The 11,708-nt window shown below is 39.5% G+C and overlaps 1 protein-coding gene across 5 annotated transcripts in view; it reads right to left on the reverse strand.

The window, feature by feature from the left end:
* The window catches only part of phactr4a (phosphatase and actin regulator 4a), a 41,534-nt gene extending 33,964 nt beyond the window's left edge, over positions 1-7,570 (reverse strand). For 2 of the 5 annotated variants that reach the window (XM_031278548.2, XM_031278547.2), the window contains exons 1-3: positions 7,220-7,569; positions 6,261-6,352; positions 2,222-2,336 (exon numbers count right to left, since the gene is read on the reverse strand). Coding sequence is in view for 2 of the 5 variants with exons in the window: in XM_031278546.2 (XP_031134406.1) it covers positions 2,222-2,237 (16 nt within the window). In the remaining 3 variants the exon portion in view is untranslated. Of the gene's footprint in view, positions 1-2,221; positions 2,337-6,260; positions 6,353-7,219 lie in introns of all 5 variants that reach the window. The other 3 variants (XM_031278546.2, XM_031278545.2, XM_035992828.1) reach the window with 3 other exon arrangements.
* Positions 7,571-11,708: the final 4,138 nt, after the last annotated feature.

The raw sequence follows: 11,708 nt of genomic DNA on the forward strand, positions 1-11,708 counted from the left end.
CCCAGTTTATCTGTGAATTCAGCTTTAAAGTGTAGTCCAGATAAAAGTAAAGTACAAAAAAACAATATTAGTTACTTTTAGCTACAAACTGTAGGACTGTAGTCAACCAAAAGAAAATTTTGGTCTGAAATTCCACCTATTCTTCAACCAATCCGTTGGTCGATGGGAAAAAAGAAATCTGCACGTTATCTCTAGATTAACTAAATCGGCCAGCTTTGCAATTGCTTTGCAATTAGGAGTGTCACGATACCAAAAATGTAGTAGTCGGTGCCAATACCAGTAAAATAACACGATTCTCGATGCCGATTTTGATACCACAGTAAAAAAAAAAGGATTTTCTAAGATTCCATGTACTAAATGTCACAACAAGACATACAAAACATGTGCAATAGAGCATAGAACAACATAATTAAGTGCAATGAATGGTCATAGTGCAACAACTAGTGTCCCCAGACACATTCCTGGCATCTTTTCAAAAAGGCACTGTGCAAAAACAACAACAGTGTTTCTAACAGTTGCGTGACCAGAGACGTTACAAACCCTGGGTAAATATTGGAGATGTATTTGAAAGAGTTGGCTAATTTCCTCCTGAACAGGTAGCTAAGCATTAGCTTCAGGCTAATTTATCACGGCTACAAGGGACGGGCATTTTATGTCATTTCAACATAGAGCTGCTAACCCTCCTGCTAACGGCTAACGTTACCGGAGGAGCAGGCAAGCGGGCCACGGCTGTTTACAACGTGTAGCCTGTTCAGTGGCCGTAGCCGACAACGGTGAGTTATTTAAAGCCAAGAGAGGGGGGGCTGTAAATCAGGAAGAGAGGACCGCGAGTTTGCAGTGAACATGCTGTCGGTACACGATCCGTTCTGCCTGCACGATCCGTTCTGCACATGCGCAAGATAATACTGTTTTACGTATCCATACGACCTGCACGATCTGTTCCACGCTAGCCTATGGCTAGCCTCCACCGGGAAGCTAACGTTAGTTTAGCTAACAGCTAATTCGGCTAACTGCTAGCTGACAGCTAGATTCAGTCTAAAATAACGTTAACTCAAACGTAATGGGAAAAGCAGGCTACAGCTAAATTAAGACTTCACAGTAATAACAATAAAGACATGTATTGAGTGATTGTATTTTAAATGAGCACAAGTAAAGTAGAACTGACCTAACAGCTGTTATATATGTTAGGTGTTTGTTATATATGTCAACGTTTATTTTCAAGTTTTATTTTGAGGGTCTTTTAAAGTTATTACATGCTGTCTCAGCTAGCAGTTAGCCGAATTAGCTGTTAGCTAAACTAACGTTAGCTTGCCTGTGGAGGCTAACGGCAGTTGAGTTAACGTTATTTTAGACTGAATCTAGCTGTCAGCTAGCGGTTAGCCGAATTAGCTGTTAGCTAAACTAACGTTAGCTTGGCTGTCGACCGGAAGCGTGGAACAGATCGTGCAGTGTCGTAAATCCTCGTACAACCGCGCATGTGCAGAACGGATCGTGCAGGCAGAACGGATCGTGTACCGACACATGCCGTTTTTTAGGTCTAGAGTTGACTCTCGGCCACTTGTTCGTGACCTCCTTCTTCTGAATGTATCGACTGGAACACTCTGAACCGTATACTGCCCCCATCAGTTCCGGAAGAGGCGCAGCGCCGATGCTGCTAACACTGGCATCGTCGCTAACGGTGCCTACGGTGCTTCAAAAAAAATGGGCATCGTCTGTGTTTTGTCATTTTAGAACCGGAAGGTGTCGGTAGTACCGGTTCTCGTGATATCCCTATTTGCAATGGGAGCGCCGCATGTTCACACTATGCTACCAACACCAGGAGCGGGACAGGACGCAGAGCGTCTATTCTGCGCTGAGCGCTGCACATTTGAAGTTTTTTTTTTTCTAGTCGCGGCAAGTTGAAAAACGTTTATTCACCGTTCACAGTCATCCAGCTGTCCAATCACAGAAGAGGAGGGGCGGGACAAATAGGCTTTTTACCTCCACAGATATTCTGTATCACAGCACTCAGCTGAAGAAAAAGCTGCGTCTCCAAAGCGCTCCCTTCTGGGCATTTTCAGGCAGAAAAAAAAAAAGCTTTGAAACGTGCTCATGAAAGTAAAACCAGCGATTGCCTGACCAATCAGAATTTGGACAGACAAGAGCTTATCGCCCAACCTATCGACGCGCCGTCCAGAAGACGTCAGCCCTAACAAAATGTTGTCTTGTTAGACCAACTTACTTCTACTGAAGATCATTGGTCATCGATAAACTCTTCCCCAGAAACGCTCTCCTTGCTGATGGGCTGTGACTTCTGGTTCCAGCAGGAAAACTAAGCAGCAAAATGATGACGCCACCTGTAAAATATACAAACAGACAGGAACATAAAACAGGAGGACATAAAGTCAACTTGCTTCTTGAGCTAAGCTATTAAAAAAAAAAAAAACACACACACACCTTTAGCCTAAAAACATGCTACAGATCAGATCCCATAGATCATTGCCATAGACAAAACTATTAAAGTGCGAGTTCATTACCTCAAATGCAAACTAAAGAAGCAACTCTACCTTGAACTTCAATTCAGTTAGTTTCAGCTGCATTCTAACGGCTGACAACCCTCTGCCTGGTCAGCTCTGGTTCAGTCCAACAGGTTTGACAAGTCTTTGGCTAAAGTATAATGTACACAGCACATGCTCAACAGCTGCAGGCGGGACTACATGTCTGTACTGTACACCACTTCAAATGATCCATTTTAGTGTCCCCTACTCTAGTATGTAGCCTGTGTCACCGCTTCATATCACCCTGAGGTTGTTCTCGATGTTTCCACAGGAATACAGTTATCTTACTTTTTACTTGTAAATAATGTAATTGCTCACAGTAGGAAATGTTTTATTAAAATGCGGTAAAATCCATTAAGTGACTTAGATCAGGAAACTGAGCTCCTGGTACAGTAAAAACTGTACTCTGAAAAAACTGGTTTCGACTGGGAATTAGAAAATGTGGTGCAATAAATAGGCTGATTACTGTCAGCAGGGCTCATGTAAAAGAAAAACTGATGGAACTACAGTTACTCAACACAAATACTGCCATTTGTATTGTTCTGTCTAGATATCTATGGCATAACTTACTCTAAATAGACAAAATATCTGAGCTAATTAACAATGAAAGCCCTATTTGCTTTAGTTTATTTGCTTACCATTTAAAAAAAGCCTTAATGGATGTATTATTCATTGCGCCACCCTGCCTATAAAGAGAGAGAAGTTGATACGCACTTGAAGTCACAAATAATTCACTAGATAAAGTTCAGCACCGCTGCAACCCAATTCTGTTCTCAGATATCGTCCCAGTGCACTGGGCCCAGGCGAGCTGGTGCAGGCTGGCAGCAGGGCCAACACAGAGGTGCGTTGATTTGTACCGCTTTGTGCGCATACAAGCCAGTAAACTAGAGCAGCTGAGCTAGGGGACTCCTACCCACATTCTAATGCTGAAGCCCTCAGGACACCACGTGAACATGAACAAACACACAGGTTCACACCCAGCCCTGTCACCCAAAGGTTGAGACGCAAATAGCCCGGCCCATGAGATTCCTTATGTTTAGGATTAAGTCACTGCTTCCATGTTGTCTTTGTGAATCAAGCCCACCTGAAATAGCTGGGTATTAGGGCTGGGCGATATTAGGGGTGGGGGGTGGGGGGAAATTGATACAGCATGGTATCGTGATATTTTCCATTGCAATGCTGTATCGATACACAGGCGCCAAGTATGGATCTATTATTATACATGTGTTGGTCAGTTTGTCTGCTTGACAATCCCATTTTGCAGCAATAACATTTAAGTGAGATGAACAAACAAAGAATGTATCTTTTTAGATGAAACAGATGTTGACAAAGGTTCCTTTTGGGGACATAATTTGAAATTGGGAAAAATTTGTAGTTGGAAAAAGGGTAATAATTTGCAATATATCACAGAATATTGCAATATGTTTAAAATCGCAATAATATCGTATCGTGACATAAGTATTGTGATGACATCGTATCGTGAGGCCTCTGGTGATTCCCTCCCCTAGGCGTTATGGAGAAAATCAGATATCACGATTTTCTTGACCAAATACATCCATAATCGATATTGTTGGGTTGACAATTGGTCCTTTCACAAAATATTTTTTACAATGCGATTTTAGATGAATAATCATCAATAATTTGGTCAACAGTTTCAAGTGAAATTGTAGAGAAAAAATAAATATTTCTTCAAGCTATATATATATATATATATATATATATATATATATATATATATATATATATATATATATATATATATATATTGAATATGTTAACATGCATGCACAAAAATAGTGTGATGTTAAAACAAATCTGCAATTCTTCAAATGATAGGCCTATTCCCTCAAAATGTTTCACAACAGACTTTCTGAGAAAATTGAGTTAGTATGTGCTTGTTATCAATTTAGACAACGTAATTGTATATCACTATATACGATTTCATCATAATATGATTCCATTGAAAGACGATAAATTATCATATTGAATTATCGCCCAGCCCTACTTGGCATTAAACAACACTGAGTACAGTTTACAGAACAGTGGGCAAAAGGACTGCAAGGTTTTCTGGTTTGGTAACAGGATCTGACAGCAGTATTTCAGTATTTTCACATGAGTGCCAGTGTACATCTTTTGTTTTTTTAAAGGTGTGCCCTCAGACCTTTCTCTTTTGTAATAATAATAATACCAATCCAAACTGTCTAAGCGAACCTTGTTAATGTAGATTTGACTCAGTTCTAATGGAACCAAAGTGCTGTTTTATAACAGATTGTGTTGCCTTAGCAAAGCAATAATAACCACTGAGATTGATAAATGATGAATGATACACTTTAAGAACTGTCAGAAGTATTTCATACTCTAGTTGACATGCTAAATAGGTGCTGTATGATTTCTTTAAGAAGTTAATGTTTCAAATCAGCTGTGCTCTGTCTGCACTGCACTGGTAGTTCATACATTTTACACAATCCTGTTTGTTCTCTGTTAGCTCATTAAGAACTCCCAGTTCATCTGATAAAAGGACGGAGCTCTGCAGAGCTGAGGGGAGTACAATCAGCCATTGGGCCAAGTTCATTCTGCAGACTTGGCAATCACTGAATAAAGAACCAAGCTGGAGTTTGTTTGGGAGAGAGCTGCTTAGATCTCAATGAGCCACTGTCACCAGCAGACTGATAATGACACACAAATCTGGTTATATAAGTCCCACACAGGCCCACCGTACTCAAATGCTCACACAACTCCATCTGAATACAGTACATCTGCAATCTCAGAAGTGCCTAAATATCAGGGCATAGCTCTTCCGAGGCTGCAAAATGCTGTTAGTTATAGTTTTAGAAATATACACTACCGGTCAAAAGTTTGGGGTCACTTAGAAATTTCCATTCCACTCCATTACAGACAGAATACCAGCTGAGATCAGCTGCATTGTTTTTGTAACCAGGGCAGCAGTTTTCAGATTACATTATGTGCTTACAATTGAAAAAGGGTTCTCCAATGTTTTCTAAGTTAGCCTTTTAAAATGATATCAGATTAGTAAACAGAATGTGCCTTTGGAACATTGGATGAATGGTTGCTGATAATGGGCAATGTAGATATTGCATTAAAGATTAGCCACTTCTTTCTACAACAGTCCAGAACCCTTTTGCAATTATGTAAGCACATAATGTAATCTGAAAACTGCTGCCCTGATGAAAAAAACAATGCAACTGATCTCAGCTGGTATTCTGTCTATAATGGTGTGGAATGGAAATTTCTAAGTGACCCCAAACTTTTGACCAGTAGTGTATTTCATTTGTATCTAGATTCAGATCACATGTGCAAGATATTTTTTCTTGATGTGCAGTAGTAAAAGAGAAAATAGCACACATGATGCAAAATTCCCATACTACAATTTTAAGAACTCATTCCTGGACATACACCAAAAACGTGTTGCTATGCAAAAGGCCTACCTTTTTAACACATTTAATTCAAAAATGTGAACACGTTTTCGCGACATACTTCTCACTATCAGAAAATTGGACTGAAAGGATTACCTCTTTGGCTAAAGTACAGATTATCTCCAGCGTACAACAGTTGGATAGCTGCCATCGTAGGTGTTATTGTGAACTAGATTAAAGTTACGAGCCATGATAGGTGTCCATTTCCTACCATTTGAAGCCTTTGAAAATCAGTGCCAATCCCCTGCAACATATCACCAACAGTATCTCAATCCAAAACGCCACTCACCTTTATGTTAACTAGATTAAGATCAAATTTATCAACACCTCATCGGCTGGATAAGCTAAATGTAATCCCTGTCAGATGCAACAATCCACTATCTGTATACAAAGCACAATAACATGACTGACCTGATTACAATGCTGCCTGCTTGCCTATCCAGAACAGATACAATAAACTGCAGCTCCCTTTGTCTTCTCTTTTTAAGAGTCTGTGATGTCCTATAGGGCGTATTACCGCATTCACTCGGTACTAAAACCACTGCTTGTTGGAACAAGTAGACTGGCATGTCAATGGAATGCAGTGGAATGCTTCACAGTGAGGCAAGTTGCTGAGAGTTTACACCTGAAGCCTTACTCCATTCTTTACAATGTAATATAATGCTGCAGCCACCATGTACAGGTCTAAGGGATTAGTGACGCATCATATGCAAATGTACTACGTTAGAATAATACAATGTTAAATTAAAAATAAATATAGGTTTAAACATTCATAAAGTGGTTAAGTGTCTTGAAAACAACTCACTGCCACGATAAGTTATTATGGTAAGGATAAGTAAGGTATTTTACACAGCATCGCCGTAGAAAACGTTACATGTTGACCAACAAGCTAACATCAGACAGGTACAGGTAACATTAGCGGATAACAGATGCTAATTGGGAAAAGTTAAGACAGACTGTAACACAGTCTAAAAACAGTCAGTGTCACTTATTTTCGGTCTCCCTGTGCATTTTTCCTTTCTAAATTGTCCAACCAAAATTAAGTTTTGGAGCTAAAGAAAGAAACGCATTACAAGAGCACTGACATAATGCTAATCCTTGGCTGCTGCTAGCTAAAGTAAGTTAGAGTCAGCAACAGGTAGCTCCCGTCCCTTTGCTTTAGCATTAGTTTTGTCAGCTAACGTAAATTAGCTCATTCTTGTTCCAGCTCAAAAAGACCTATGTATTATGGTGCACAGAGCTACTCACCTTTTATTGGAGCCGGCTAATTCGTGTTGAAAGTGTATCCAAAAGGCAGTAGACGTGGTTTTCCTGTATCTCGTTGTATCTCGACCCTGATTAGCTACTTTTGACACTTGTCGTTGCTGTCCATAACAGGGTGAAAGCAAGGCGGAACTAGCTTCACCAACTACATTTTGACCCAAATAAAGTCACAAAAAGTAACTTTCTGAAGCGGGCGGAGCAAGAAAGCATACAAGCATCGCCTGAATTGTACACAAAATACTAAGAGAACCGTGAAATGCTGTATTGAAATGTTTGTTAACAATTTGTTGTCAAAAGGTACTGCACGTTAAATCGGGAGGAAGATTAAATCCTGTTGCGCATGCGCACTTCTTAGTAGGGTGGCTGCTGCTCCCCCATCTAGAGAGCAGGAATCACGTGGCCGACTGAGCTCTCTGAATGTGTAGCAAATTACATTTCTTTGTGATGGTTTGTTAAAGAATGTGACCATAGCAAAAAAATAATAATATATTATATACTTAAGGCATGGTTAAGGATTGGCCACTAAAACACTTTGGTGAGAGGTAGGGAAAGACTGTCGTCATGTTTACAGTCAGGCGGTTCCATAAGCTTTGTCCCCTTTCACCTGATTGTGTCACTATTTGTAATGACAACTTTTACAAAGATGTTTTGAGGAAAATGAATAGAGGTTTAGAATAATTAATTGTTTTAATAAAGTTAATTTGCTGTATTCAATCGAATAAAGATCAAATTATGACAAATGATTGCCTATAATATACAAGATACAGCCGATATACTCATTTTTTTCAAACTTATTTTTCACTTTTAACACAGTCGTAATGAGTATGCCACACGCATTTCAAGAACCTAATGCTTTAATGTGACAAATAAAACCCTTGAATCCTTGCACATGAATATTCAGACAGAATGTCACTTTTATTAACATTATATATAATTCTATTTCATGACAGCTCAAGACTACGCACACTGCCATGCACTGCCATGCACAACTAACAGACTGAGAAAGTCATTCCCAGGGCCATACAATTCTGCAATGCTTCACAAAAGGAAATAAGAGAGATAGACTTCTCTGCATAGTCTGTCTGCCTCTCCTCCCTCTCCACCACTTCCACTACCTCCTATAACAACAGTTATGTACTGACTGTCCACTGGCCCACTGTTTACACTGGCTATATTAGCCCATATGCACATCCCCCTTCCTCCCTCCTTCCCCCAGCATGGACTGAGGTCTAACTCAATACTTGAACAATGGATGTCACCCTATTACTTCAAACCTCGAATATTGACTGTTGATTTGTGTCTATCCTACTGTCTACTTTATTCCCTTATAATGCCCATATTTAATGCTGTCTTTTTTTTTAACTGTATTCTTGCACTGCTATATAGTTTTTATATTAATATGTCTACATCATTCTCTTATATTTAACGCTGGTCTCTAGACTTTATCCTTGCACTATTGGACTTTGCACTACCACCATGACACACCCTCTCATAGAGCACCTTACCATACATACTGAATCACAGGGTCAGTCCCTGTCCTGTCACTGCAAGCGTCTCATGCTTATACATCCCTTAGTACATTCATGTGGATTTTTTATTTAGTATCTTTTCTTTTATTGTCCATATTATGCATGTGGATTTGTTATTTTATCATCCTGTTTATGATGTATGTGTAGCCTATGTTGTGTGTGATGTATTTAAGCTACTGGGACCTTGAATTTCCCCTTGGGGATCAATAAAGTATCTATCTATATATCTGTCTATCTAAAATTTAGAATTGGCAGTTATCCAGGGTGTAATACAATTTATATTTTTTTTAAATTGGGTCCAATTGAAGTGCATTTTGAGTAGTAGCTAAGTGTTGGTATTACTAGTTCAAGTCCCGGTACGGAACAAGTACAGACTGTGGACTGGTAAATGGAGAAGTGCCAGTTCACCACCTGGGCACTGCCATGGTGCCCTTGAGCAAGACACCGAACCCCAAACTTATCGGGGTGCCTGTCCATGGACAGCCCCCTTACTCTGACATCTCTCCGTATGTTTATGTGTAGGTCCTCTGCATGTGTGTCTATTTCAGGCCTGTGTAATGTGTGTAACAACAGTGTAAAATGTAATGTTCCCTTGGGGGATCAAAAAAGTAGGTCTTCTTCTATTAAGGAAAAATGGTCAGATGTATGTACGTATGTATATGTATATATGTACAGTAGGTATGTATGTATGTATTTATGTATGTTTCTATGTAAATATGAATGTGTGAAAGCCTTTTCCCACCGCTGTAATGGAATTAAAAAAGACCCTGTGAGTCATAATAATAAAAAAACATTCTCAAAATAATGACATAGTACCTCATTATAATGAAGTATTTGTTTTTGGTATCATCACGCTGGACTTTGAAATGTTATTGTCTAGCTGTTATATGTTGTATGTCTGTAACTTTGTTTTAATGTGCTGCTGCTGCTGTCTTGGCCAGGACAACGAGAATTCTAATCTCAATGAGGTTACGTACATTCTAAATTGGAATGTATCTCATTATAATGAAATACAGGATCTTTTTTTCTTCACAAGGCCTAGTTTTCATCTTATTCTTTTCTTTTACTGGCTGAAATGGGCTTTCATATCAATGCAATTGTGAGAAATATTAAAAATGTGCAAATATTTTGTATTCTTTGTACAATTGGTGTGTTTCAGTGTTCAAATGCATCTACGTTGTAAGTTGCATTCTATGTCTAATTCAACTCTCAGCTCTCTCTCTAAAACTTGAGTAGTCATACATCTTTCTTTCTGCAGACGGTACACCAATTAAAAGTATTACTAGGCCTACTGTGATCTCTTCTGGTCATTTGTTGAACTACATGGTATGAGCACAGTGCATATTTTTGTAGACTGTAGTGTACAGAACAGAGGCAGAGATTTGTCTGCCATCTACTGGGCTGGTAAAGACTCTGCCACTGAGTGTATAGACATAAAGTTGTTGGACGAGTCCAACAACTCAGTCTGACAATCATCTGAATAAAGCCACTCACCTAACACCAGGACTAATGACAACCAGAGCTATGGATTTCTTTCATTACTATTTGCTGTTTAATTGAAAATTGTTAAATCAAACTCAAACACAGAAGAAACTAAGAAAAAAATTCAGATTGTTGAATTCCAGAACAATGCGCCGATGCCAGAGCTGATACTGAAGTAGTTCAATCAGCGATAAAACTGCATGTTCCCCTTTGTTTGCCTGGTATTAGGAAGTAAACACAGCATACAGCGCTGCCTGCTGTGAGAATAGCTGCCACAGCCATTCCCAGTCTGGAGTTGTTTTCTCTGCTGAATACCCTACAGAACAGCTCTCCATGAGAGGAACTGTTGGTATGGTAAGGAAAAGTCACACAAAAACAAACCTGCCAGTGACCTTTAGGTGGACCCAGTCTAGTCTTACTGCCCCAGACAGGGTTTCCCACCCTCTTACTGTATTTAATTATAGTAACCCTTTTATGATATGATCCCAAAGTGTTTTTGCTGGGTTACTGGGCAAGGCCAGCAGAGCTTTATATGACATTGGGACATATCTGTTACTGTTAAAGTGCTGGGATATTAACATTGGAAAAATGGAGGTGATATGGTTGTGACAGCAATATAATAAAAATGTATAGGCCTATATTGTTAGGTTTATGCCTTTAAAATGGCACATGTATGGTGGCCGACCAGGGCAAATGTGCTACAACGGCCCAAAACACTTCCATTAGTAGAAACGTGCTGCAAATACAGAAACAACGCACATTGAAAAAAAAACCCACACAAACCCCAAAAACACATGCAACAGAAAAACGCATTTTATCAAAATACAGCATAGAAAATCTGCTTAGAAATATAGGAAATATTGGATATGATAGAACAGCATAATGTAATTCTACTAAATAAAACATCACATTCATTTATAGTTTCACTTGTTTTTCATATTAAAGGTGCAGTAGGTGAGACTTATAAAACTAACTTTCTGTCATATTTGCTGAAACTGACCCTATGTTCCAGTAGAACTACATGAAGCAGGTCATTTAAAAAAAAAAAATCTGGCTCCTCTGGCACCACCTACAGCCTGTAGTGAGACTTGCAAAAATCCACAGCTCCCTGTTCACACACACACACACACACACACACACACACACACACACACACACACACACACACACACACACACACACATACACACCCAAACACACATACACACACACACATGCACACACACACACACACACACACACACACACACACACACACACACTGACACACAGACACACACACAGACACACCCAAACACACATACGCAGACACACACACACACACACACACACACACACACACACAAACACACATACATACACACACATACGCAGGAGACACACACACACATACACACACACACACACGCACACACACACACACACGCACACACACACGCACACACACACACACAGAAATAAAG

Source organism: Sander lucioperca, chromosome 16, assembly GCF_008315115.2.
Source record: "Sander lucioperca isolate FBNREF2018 chromosome 16, SLUC_FBN_1.2, whole genome shotgun sequence".
Lineage (NCBI taxonomy): Eukaryota > Metazoa > Chordata > Actinopteri > Perciformes > Percidae > Sander > Sander lucioperca.